At 42.1% G+C, this 12,463-nt stretch overlaps 1 protein-coding gene across 19 annotated transcripts in view; it reads right to left on the bottom strand.

The window, feature by feature from the left end:
• The window catches only part of LOC140201770 (calcium/calmodulin-dependent protein kinase type II subunit beta), a 136,157-nt gene that overhangs the window by 5,473 nt on the left and 118,221 nt on the right, over positions 1 to 12,463 (bottom strand). For 12 of the 19 annotated variants that reach the window (XM_072266401.1, XM_072266409.1, XM_072266412.1 and 9 more), the window contains 3 exons: positions 2,402 to 2,437; positions 1,869 to 1,944; positions 1,000 to 1,094 (listed from right to left, as the gene is read on the bottom strand). In XM_072266401.1, coding sequence (XP_072122502.1) covers positions 1,000 to 1,094; positions 1,869 to 1,944; positions 2,402 to 2,437 — 207 coding nt within the window. The remainder of the gene's footprint in view (positions 1 to 999; positions 1,095 to 1,868; positions 1,945 to 2,401; positions 2,438 to 12,463) is intronic. The other 7 variants (XM_072266403.1, XM_072266410.1, XM_072266413.1 and 4 more) reach the window with 1 other exon arrangement.

The raw sequence follows: 12,463 nt of genomic DNA, 5'->3' as shown, positions 1-12,463 counted from the left end.
ATAAATGCATGGTGCAGGTGCTTATGTCTATTTGAGAGACTTTGAACTTTTACTGTGCTCATGGACTTCTTCATCAAGTTATGGTATTGTTGCACTGTTGTAACTATATGTTATAATTATGTGGTTCTGTTAATCTTTTTCAGTCTTGGTCTGTCCTGTGTTTTGTGATTCACACTGGAGGAAATACTGTATCATTTCTTAATGCATGCATTACTAAATGAAAATAAAAGAGCACTGCGTGTCTTCATAATCTAATCTAATCTAATTCTGAAATGGGATTATAGTGGTAAAACTCAATTGGATATTTGTTGTACTGAATTCCTAATCTTCAGCACACTACTGGGGAGGAGTAGAGATAATGCACCAGACTTGTGCATGGGAATGCAGGGAGAACAACCAAGCGCTCTGCACATAAGCAAGCAGGCGTTTCCAGTAGATTGATGGAGTCATGGGAACGAGCTGCCTTCCTGCATCTCAGGAGGTGTAATGTGCACGGCAGCAAGAAGTGCAGAAGGGGGGTGGGTGGATTCGTCAAGCTTCCACTGAATTGGAGGAGGTAAAAATGTTTGTGCCACAGCACAGCAGGATTGGTATCACAAGTCTAATCAGAAAGGATCTTTCTTCATCAGCTTCAGTCAGACTGTACGTGTGAGGCTGACTCACCTGCTCACAGAACAAATGGAAAAATGACTTGCACTTAGGAGCACATTCCCTGATCTTGTTTCTTGGACAGACTACCAGACGGACATTAAAAGATGAAAGGAGAACAGGAATATTTGCTTTAATCAATTACTTGCTGTTGACATGAAATAACTAAAGGTGCAAATCAATGTGCTATAAACTGCTGAGAGAAAGGGGAAACCATATATGTACATTGCTGAAGCAAGGACAGATTCTCCTGGAGAGAACAGGCAAGATATTCATTGTTACTGTACTATTTCCACACTGAAATATTTTACATACTTCTTAATTCAGAATTAATAGTTTCAACTTGCTTACAGTTCTCAAAATAAAACCTGTGGAAGTCCATTCCTTCAACGAGATTGCCCAGTGCTTCAGGCTCAAACGATGTCAGTCCTGGGTCACAAATCTTCCTGTAAGCAATCAGTACAGGTATTATCTAACCAGGCAGAAAGGAAAGTGGATAAAATGGCACACTGGTGTTTTAGCTCGAGAGTGTGGCAGAGTAGAGAAACATCCACTCTGCATTTAGCTGTGTTTAACCTTATCTGAGAACACTACCCTCTTCACTCTTCAATGGGTGATGACACGGGTCAACCCAAATCTTAAAAAGGGAACACAAAGGGCCGAATCAGAAACTTGGAAAGCAACACTGCAAGAATTGTTTCAGGATTTTAAGTGTCCTTCAAAAAAAGTTAATTCTTCCATCAAACCAAATTAATGCTGGGGTAGACCGATCTTTGAGGATATATTCAGCCATTCTTCGATTTACAAAAGGAGAAAACATTCTGTTAAGTTAAATTTTGTAAATTAAAATTAGTCAATTGTAAAATTGGTGAAAAGGACATCTTTGTCTAATCTTTTGAACTGGGAGTTTCACACTATTTACCTCAATGAAAAATAAATCAAGGATAAGTACAGATTATATCAATAATAGATTATATTAAATCAATATAAAAAGACAATGGCATTACAGCATAAATTCATAAATGGTTGTAAATAGAAGAATGAAGCAATGAAAAATTAATTCAAATGTAAAATGTAAAATAATTACATTACTGCACCTAGAGATGTGATCAGAGCAAATCTGAACACATTCCTGAATAGGATTAAGTCACAAATTGCTGTAATGTTTGGATGACAGTGGCCAAGTGTTAATGAATAGCAAAGGTGATCCCAAAACTTACGCATATGCTTCAAAATCCCCATTATTAATTGCTTCGATAAGCTGTTCAGTTAATTTGATGATTTCTTGCTTGCGAGCTGGAAAAGAAACAAAAAGAAAATGGGACATTTGATACCATCCAAACATCATTACAACTGGGGATAAAAAAAATATCAGTTTGGTCCCTTGCCTAATGGTATCAATTCCCATTTAGAGTAATTCATTCCATTAAGTAGCTAATTAAAATTGGAGCCTAGAATAGATGATAATATTAACTTTTACAATTAATTTTAATTAGTGTAAGCTCATGCTTTGGATTGTTACCGTAATTTCACGAAAAAAAACCTGGGCTGTAACCTAATTACCACAATTACATTCCATTTGTGAGAAAGAAACTCAAGTAAGCCCGTACAATAAACCCATCCCGCATCAATGCCTGATGAAACCACCCTTTTGATTAAAGATTAAAGCCCATTTTGAAACACACTAAAACAGTTCCCTTGTTCACAGACACAGATTAAAATCTTAGCCATCTTCACTTTTGCAATGACTTACCTCTTACCTGTAGGAAGACCGAAGTTGGCCAGCCATCTGCAAAAAAAGTCGCACATATAACCCGCCCACGAATACAAGCCACATTGCCTCTGGAATACGTTTAAAAAGATAAACCCTGCAGGTTGTTTTCGTGAAAGTACGGTAATTACTTAAGACTTGCGACCCGCCGAGCCACGATGTCCTTTTAGCTGCTTGCTTTCAAAAGACAAGACATCACACATAACATAATTGTTATTTAAACAATATTCCCAGAACCCCCAAGTATGGATGTGGCTTGTTATTGACTGAAACATCATAACCTTTGCAATGACTGTACATTAAAAAAATATAGTGGTATTGTTTTCATTAAAAACAGTGATGGAAACCTCTGCCATCTGAATTAGCAGTGCTGGCCTTCAACAAATAGACCATGTGTGGTCAATAAAAATTATAGTGAGACATTATTTACCACAAATAAACATACATCCAAATTGCTGTAAGCAGCAATTGTACATTAGATTTTAATCTAAAAATACCATAAATCCACGTACAACAAAAGATGTAGAACATTTGGTGACAAATTCCAATCGTGATTTTAATAATTTGGAGACAGTACCCAGGTCTTATGAAGTTTTGCCACTTTACTGAGCTAAGAAGATTTGATTTGTTAAATATTGTATCTTGTTACTGATTTCCAGTCATTTCCTGCAAATGACATTCTGCACTCTCTATCTTGGTCCCTGCATTTTGGGCCATAAGAGATTATTAATACGATGTTGATTTGCTTTAATATGCTTCAAATGTTAGAATTCTGACAGATCCCAAATTCATCTTGTGAACATTTGACACATACTGCATATTTCCAATGACAAAGTATATTCTGTGCTATAGCTTCATAACCAAGGGCTGAAAATAGAGATTTGTGTAATTTTAAACAGCTGACAATGTGATAAAAATTTACCCCCACCTTCTCTATAACGTGCAACAAAAGATACAGCACAGTGTTAGATTCCATCAGTGTTCTTTGATTCTGGGTACGCAAACAGGCAAGCACCCTCTGCTCTTACCCTCACTTGTGAGTCAGAGCTAGTCACAACACAGACACTTCTGTAACAGCAAATGCATATTCCATTGCTGTGATGCCGAATGATGATGCAGGCATGAGTGTGTCAAAAGTGCCCTTTAATCCTCAAAACTTCGTCTATGACGTGCTTGATGTTACACAGACTAATACTGCTTGCACCCAAGATGTAACACCACTCAGATTTCCAAGTCGATATTATTACATTTCCTAATATTCTATATCAGATTTCGCTATTCTGTGGGAGTGCTAAAGGCCTAATGTAAACATAACCTGGCAAAAACAGAGTGAAACAGACACTTAATGGTTAAAATTAAAGAAACGTGCATTTCTACAGCACACTGCCAATTTTCTTACTCCCCTGCCCCTGCCCAATTTTAACCTTCAATCTCAACAGGAAGGAAACAAATGAAGGACAACTTCACCAGCAATTGTTGCTCTTGTGATGGCCACATATCGGTTCTTTTGAGAGGGAAAAAAAAACAACTGCGATCTGTGGGCTACAGAGCGAAGTTTTTCCTGATGCTCCTGTGATGGCCAAGACTGAAGAGTTTGCCAAACATGCGAAGATATGTTCTACATCACAGCAAACTCAGGTTCAGGCTTATTTTATGCTTGTTAACAAGCCCTCTGTTGCATATCCCCCAAAGTATTAGACAACACATGGCCTTCACGTCAGTGCCCAAAAATTCAATTGAGTGTGTGTTGACAGGCAGTTCTATGTTTAGCATGCAGTCATCTTTGGAAGAGACTTGATTCCACAATCAATTAGACTAGCACCAGAGCTTTCATCCAATACAAACACCATAATTACAGTTTTGTTTGTAATCAAAATTCATTCCTCAGCACATCAGTGTTTAATTTATTGGTGAAAATGTGTCCAGATATGAGCTGGCAGAGTGTATATATATCCAGCCTTCCTCAGTGTACAATGAGGAAAAGGTTCACTGGTGTTACCTGGCAGAAAAATTGTAGACCTTTGGTGCAGTGTACTTGTCAACAAAAAAGATTTTAAACAAGCTTCAGTGATCATTAGTATGATCATCTTCTTCTCCCCTGCCCAGAGCTCAGTTCAGCAAATTCTAGTTCATTGGGCCATTGGTTAATCGGGGCAGCTGCTTATTTGGGACAACCCTCAAAGAACAAAAATGAATTGAGAAAATAGCCAGGATTCCCTTCGTTTATATAGGACAACATGTCGCTTAATTGGGGCAGGAGACTGTTGCCAAATAGTTTCTAACTGGCGTAAGACTTGTGTGGCCATTAGCAACCGTGCTTAGAGCAAACAGTTTTTAAAAGCGTCTGTTGCACGTGTCACTGTTCAAAAAGCAGTGATTTTTGTCACTGATAATTGGCGAGAAATCAGCAGGAAGACAATTCAGAAGTGTCTTGCTCTCGTTGCTGTTTCAAGCATTCAGGCTTGGAGATGCCAGAAATGACCGGGAGTGAAAATGAAATGATTTCACAACTAAGTTAGTGAACTAAGTTATGAACTATGAAGAATTTGAAGGTATTGACAATCACACTGAATATTACAATGAAGATGAAGATTTGGAGGATGCAATTGTTGAAAATTGCTTGAAGGCAGTCCATTATCCACACTAGGTATTTACGCTGATTTTGTTCATTTACTATCAATCAAAAGAACATGGCAGCTGGATGAATTCTTCCATCGAGAACTAATATAGTTTTTTATACTGTAGTAGTATTGATAGTGTCATAATTTGGTCTGTATTTCACTTCAGTACATAATTTGTTACTCAGTTAAATGTCAGTTTGTCTTTTTTATACCCTTTTAACTATTTCCATGAAATTTTGGTTAATTGGGACAGCCACATAATTGGATCAAAATGTACCGATCCCGATGTGTCCCAATTAACCAGAATCCACTGTATTTATACTCCCCTAAACTCTCTCTCACTCGGCATCTTTTACTTAGTCTATTCGCCCGACTGATCAAACCAAGTTCATTCTCTCCATCACTACCTTGCAGAATAACTGAACATGTGCCTTAAACTTCATTTGATGATAATTCTAATATGAAAGATTGCTACATGCAAATAGGAAAAGGTACATCAAGAATTGTATGAGAGTTTTACAATGGCTGTTTATTTTGGCTTCTACACAGTTCACTGTCTTCTGTCCAGTTAATTGGTTTTAAGTGCACCAAGTGTACAAGCACATTAAAAATTATATTGCAAACTGGGAAAAGTTCCCTCACTTACAAACTCTTCCCTTTACTGCCACCAAACTCTCATGTTGTTACAAAAGAAAATGAGTTAGCGTGAACACACCTTTGCTCATGATCTGTGTTTAGGATCCATCAGTTCCTTTTCCGAGCTGAAAAGGGCAGGAAAACCACAGGCATGACTTCTGGTCTGGCGGTGTTACCCGATCTCAGCTGTGGCTTTGTGATACGTGCTCTATATTCACCCACTGTGGTTCAGGCGGGGGGGGGGGGGGGGGGGGTGAGGGGGAGAGTGCAGCCGTGGTACCTATTTCTGACTGGTACTGCTGAGTAGTATATGAATGGAGTTGCCTTGGAAGCAACCCTGCGGAATTCTCCAATGCGCTCGCTCGCGTGAGAGTGGCTGCGCTGCAGGCTGGCTGGTATTACTTCATAGTACCGTGTTCTAGCTGGAACTCCCTACATTTGTGAGATAGGACTGGATCACTTGATAAACAAGCGATCAGAAAAGCACCCACTGATCGGACAAGTAGCTGACACCTCATGCTGAAAGGTCACCAAGGGTCTCAGGCAAAGTTACTGGCAGAGAAAACTGCCATCTGACTGCGCCAGGCTCTTCAAAGGGGAGGGGGCAAGAGGAGCAGGAGCTCTGAATTATCATTCAACAAGTGACCAGCAGGAAAAGTAGAACATTAAACAGTTAACCGCTTAACCAGCTGACACTGGATTGGTTGAAGGACTGCACAATAGCATCTGAAAGGCATTACACAGGAAACAATACTTCAGTCTCCAGTCTTTCATCATATCAGACATCACATTCGCAAATTAACCAGCCTGGCTCATTTCACTTGCTGACAGACCCACTACATGTTCCGCCAGTGCTTTGTAGAGACAGACTATGATAAGGTTATGCACATTGTATATGCCTAGGGTACAATTCTAAGGGAAAAACAATAGACTGGAAATTGAAGGATAGCTCCTTAAATACAAAACCGGCAACCAGCCAGAGAACTGGATACTGTGGCAAATGACCATATAACAATTACAGCACGGAAACAGGCCATCTCGGCCCTTCTAGTCCATGCCGAACTCTTACTCTCACCTAGTCCCACCGACCTGCACTCAGCCCATAACCCTCCATTCCTTTCCTGTCCATATAGCTGTCCAATTTAACTTTAAATGACAACATCGAACCTGCCTCAACCACTTCTGCTGGAAGTTCATTCCATACAGCTACCACTCTCTGAGTAAAGAAGTTCCCCTCATGTTACCCCTAAACTTATGCCTCCTAACTCTCAACTCATGTCCTCTTGTTTGAATCTCCCCCATTCTCAATGGAAAAAGCCTATACACGTCACTCTATCTATCCCCCTCATAATTTTAAACACCTGTATCAAGTCCCCCCTCAACCTTCTACGTTCCAAAGAATAAAGACCCAACTTATTCAACCTTCCTCTGTAACTTAGGAGAAGAAACCCAGGTAACATTCTATTAAATCTTCTCTGTACTCTCTCTATTTTGTTGACATCTTTCCTATAATTCGGTGACCAGAACTGTACACAATACTCCAAATTTGGCCTTACCAATGCCAAATGACCAAGATCTTGCTAGAGACAGACTCCTCAGTGCGCACTGAGGAAAAACAAATGGAGGCTGGGTCATTTTTGGTGGGAATTCTAGAGGGGTCCTTGGGAATTGAAGGTACAAATATCAATGGCAGAGAACTAAGTTCAGGAAAGCATGAAAACAGGCCTTTCAGCCCAACTCGCCAACTTGCCTCCCTGAGCTAGTCTCCTTTGCCCCTCGACATACATTTCCTACCCAGGTTCAGAGTCTGAGTTATTTATACTTTATTGTCGCCAAACAATTGATACTAGAACATACAATCATCACAGCGATATTTGATTCTGCGCTTCCCGTTCCCTGGATTACAAATCAATAGTAAATATTAAAAATTTAAATTATAAATCATAAATAGAAAGTAGAAAAATGGAAAGTAAGGAAGTGCAAAAAAACCGAGGCAGGTCCGGATATTTGGAGGGTACGGCCCAGATCCGGGTCAGGATCCGTTCAGCAGTCTTATCACAGTTGGAAAGAAGCTGTTCCCAAATCTGGCTGTAGAGTCTTCAAGCTCCTGAGCCTTCTCCCGGAGGGAAGAGGGACGAAAAGTGTGTTGGCTGGGTGGGTCGTGTCCCTGATTATCCTGGCAGCACTGCTCCAACAGTGTGCGGTGTAAAGTGAGTCCAAGGATGGAAGATTGGTTTGTGTGATGTGCTGGGCTGTGTTCACGATCTTCTGCAGCTTTTTCCGGTCTTGGACAGGACAACTTCCACACCAGGTTGTGATGCACCCTAGAAGAATGCTTTCTACGATGCATCTATTAAAAATCAGTGAGGGTTTTAGGGGACAGGCCAAATTTCTTCAGATTTCTTCAAATTTCGATGTATATGTATCAAATATACATCAAGACACAGTGAAATGCCTTAACTGTGTTCACAATCAAGGATGTGCTGGGGGTAGCCCGTAAGTATTGTCGCACACTGTGGTGCCAACATAGCATGTCCACAAACCATGAACCTGTCCAAAACACCTTTTCAAATATTGTAACTGTCCCTGCCCTGACCACTTCCTCATTCCAGGCAAACACCGCCACTGTTGCCCCCAAGGTCCCCTTTCCCCTTAAACCCATGCCCAATAATTTTAGACTTGTCAGAATTGGCGTAGTGCAGAGTCACACGAGGGGCTGTGAGCAGAGTGGTGTGAAAGCAACTATGAGGCTTGCTGAGCTGAGGTGCTGCTCAGTTCCAGTGACGGGGAGGTGTACAGGAGCGAGGCAGAGTGTCTGGGTGAGCAGTGTCCATAACAATAACCTTGCACTCAGCGTCAGTAAGAGCAAGGCGTTGATTATGGACATCAGGAAGGAAAAGAGGGGAGAATCTACACCAGTCCTCATTGAGCACTGGAAAGGGCCAGCAGTTTCAAATTCCTGGGTGTCAACATCTCTTTGGGTCTACCCGAGCACAATACGTTGATGCAGTTATGAAGAAAATACCCCAGCAGATATACTTCAACAGAAGCTTGAGGAGATTTGGTGTGCCACCAAAGACTGTAGTAAACATCTACAGACATACCACAGAGAGCATTCTGACTGGTATGGAGGATCGAAAAACACCAGACTCAACCAGTTCCATCACAGGCACAAGGCTTCGCACTATTGAGTACATTTTCAAAAGGCGATGCCTCAGGAAGCTGGCATTCATCATTAAGGACGCTCACCATCCAGGACATGCCCTCTTCTCATCAGGGAAGTAGGCCGGCCGGCGGCGCAGTGAGATCCGTCCCAGACTCCGGAGCGAAGGTTCCCGAGTTCGAATCCAGGTCGGGCCAACCCCGAGCACGCTTTCTATCCATGCTGCTTACTCCAGCGTGCAGTAACTGTTAAATTACACTGTACTGCTGCCATAAAACAACACATTTCACGACATGTCCAGTGAGAATAAACCTGATTGTGCTTCACCAGCAGAAGGTCCGATCAGTGAACGGGGTGGGGGAGAGATGGGGGAGCAGTCCCCGTGGCGAGTTAGGACACAGACGCTAGAGATCTACAGTGACCGGGCCGGACTGATCACACCTGTAGGTGACTAAGGGGTGGATGGGAGTTCCAGCTGTGGACCAACTGAAGTGGGTCAGACCTGCTTAATGTCTCAGTGGGGGAAGAAGCAACAGCACAAGTGAGGTCCAAATTCCAGCTCGGGACCCATTTGAAATGCAGGCTTTTACAGAGAGTGGTGAGTGTGTGGAATCCACTGCCGGGGTGGTGGTAGAGGCAGATCCATTAGGGATAGTTAAGAGACTCTTAGATAGGCAATGGATGATGGAAAAATAGAGGGTGATATATGGGGGGAGGGTTAGATTTATCTCAGAGAGGTTAAAAAGTCAGCACAGCATTGTGGGCCGAAGGGCCTGTAATGCTCTATGTAAGAATGCGAGAGGATCACTAATCTCAGCTAACCGGGAGGGTGAGTATCCATGGCTTAGCAGGAATGGGATCACATGAGCAGGTGGATGAGTTTGTAGAGGTCTTGTGGCTAACAATCAAACCAAGTGGGATGTTAAGCAGCATAATTTCTACCTCCAGCTAGTTCACCATCCAAAAACCTGAAAGAGGTTCCCTTCAGCGAAGACTCCAAACCCTGTTACTTATTCATCTAGCCCCTCCACCCCACGGGGGTGGGGGGAAATCGAACTTCTACACCCTGTGCTGGACAAAATAAAATTTACTCGGTGGCTTTCATTTACTTCAGCTTGAATTCTGAAGGTGTGAAAGCTTCCACTCTGCGCAAGACCTGAGACTACAAGTGGTCCACAGAATGATGCTGTCTCACCTCAATGTTCCTGCCACAGAACAGCGAACGCTGCTCCTGAGGTATGTGAGAGAGCAGCAACCTGGGCCCCAACTCTCGGCTGTCCATCAGCTACCCATGGCCACTCAGACTAACGGCATTTTCTACCAGCTTTGCTTTGATCAGCTTCCAGGCAAGTGAAGGCAAGTCAGGATGCCTTTTCCTTTCAAACTCTCCCATTTTTACCCCCCCCCCCACCAAAGGGAACAGGAGCTTTCTCGGGCTAACAATACATTGCAAATGTTAACACAGTCGATTTGTTTCGAAGAGCTGAGGAAGCATTCTCAGAGATTCACATACCTGCCTCTTTGCTCGTCATTTTGTTTGTTTCTGCTTGGCCATATCCACCCACTGCTGACACTGAGCTGATATTTAAGCCGAGTGACCTACCCGCGTTATACTTATCCAGCTGTCCTCCGATCAGATTTAGTTAGCGTGCTGTGTCCTTTCAGATTCTCTGACATCCTAGCTGTCATCTCTGGCTCATTATAAATGGAAGTCCTTAACTTGGAACGGACAGCCAAAAGGATTAAAAATTATTACCTGCTCATCAGAGAATAGATTGAGCATAGAAAGAATAAATCCTGCCACTCTGAGCTGGGATGAAAGAAGATTACAGATTCTAACCGGCAGTAGCCTAGTGGCTGCTCAAAAGTTTTAAAACCTATAGCAGTGATTGGACAAACAATGACTACTCATGTAGAAAGGTACAAGGGTGTTCTTATACCCGCACCCCCCCCCAAACTCCCTCTATTCACCGGAAGTGGATTTTAAGCTTTCTTGAAATTTGACAATAGACAATAGGTGCAGGAGTAGGCCATTCAGCCCTTCGAGCCAGCACCACCATTCACTGTGATCATGGCTGATCATCCACAATCAGTACTCCGTTCCTGCCTTCCCCCCATATCCCTTGACTCCGCTATCTTTAAGAGCTCTATCTAACTCTTTCTTGAAAGTATCCAGAGAATTGGCCTCCACTGCCTTCTAAGGCAGAGCAGTCCACAGATCCACAACTCTCTGGGTGAAAAAGTTTTTCCTCAACTCCGTTCTAAATTGTCTACCCCTTATTCTTAAACTGTGGCCTCTGGTTCTGGACTCCCCCAACATCGAGAACATGTTTTCTGCCTCTAGCCTGTCCAATCCCTTAACAATCTTATATGTTTCAATAAGATCCCCTCTCATCCTTCTAAATTCCAGTGTATACAAACCCAGTCGCTCCAATCTTTCAACATATGACAGTCCCGCCATCCCGGGAATTAACCTCATGAACCTACGCTGCACTTCCTCAATAGCTAGAATGTCCTTCCTCAAATTTGGAGACCAAAACTGTACACAATACTCCAGGTATGGTCTCAACAGGGCCCTGTACAACTGCAGAATGACCTCTTTGCTCCTATACTCAACTCCCCTTGTTAAGAAGGCCAACATGCCATTAGCTTTCTTCACTGCCTGCTTACTTTCAGTGACTGATGAAAAAGGACACCCACATCTCGTTGTACTTCCCCTTTTCCTAACTTGACACCATTCAAATTCTAATCTGCCTTCCTGTTCTTGCCACCAAAGTGGCAAGACTTTATTTTGAATGCGACATGCAATATCACGGAATAAAGGCAAAGATAGATTAGATCGTGACTGGTTTGAACCACAAGATCGGGGGGTGGGGAGAATATCAGGCCATTCAGCCCATTGAGTCTGTTCCACCATTCAACGGCTGATTTATTCTCTGCCTTCTCATAACCACTGACATCCTTACTAATCAAGAAACTAACAAACTTCTGCTTTAAATATATTCAATGTCTTGGCCTCCACAGCTGTCTGTGGCAATGAATTCCACAGATTCAGTACCTCTGGCTAAAGAAGTTCTTCCTGTTCTAAACGGTTGTCGTTCTATTGAGTGTGTGCCCTCTAGTTCTAGAATCCCCCACTATAGAAAATACCCTCTCCATGTCCACTCTGTCTAGGCTGCCTTATATTGATAGGTTTCAATGAGGATTCCATCCCTCCACCCCAATCTTCTAAACTTCAGTGAGTACACCTTCAATCCCAGGATCATTCTTGTGAACCTTCTCTGGACCCTCTCCAACACCAGCACATCCCTTCTAGATAAGGTGCCCAAAATTGCTCACAATGCTCCAAATACTGGTTTAGATCAGAACAAAGCTGTTTCTGAGAGCAGAGCATTGAAGGCTATAGCTCCAAGTTCAAAGTAAATTTATTATCTAAGTATATATATGTCACCATATACAACCCGGAGATTCATTTTCTAGCAGGCATTCACAGTAAGTACAAAGAAACACAATAGAATCAATGGAAAATCACACACAAACAAGACGGAAAGACAACCAATATGTAAAAGACAGCAAACTGTGCAAATACAAAAAGAAAAAGAAATAAATAAGCAAAAAATATTG

The sequence above is a fragment of the Mobula birostris genome, chromosome 8 (genome assembly GCF_030028105.1).
Source record: "Mobula birostris isolate sMobBir1 chromosome 8, sMobBir1.hap1, whole genome shotgun sequence".
Taxonomy (NCBI): domain Eukaryota; kingdom Metazoa; phylum Chordata; class Chondrichthyes; order Myliobatiformes; family Myliobatidae; genus Mobula; species Mobula birostris.
This window is presented reverse-complemented; position numbering and strand designations above follow the sequence as displayed.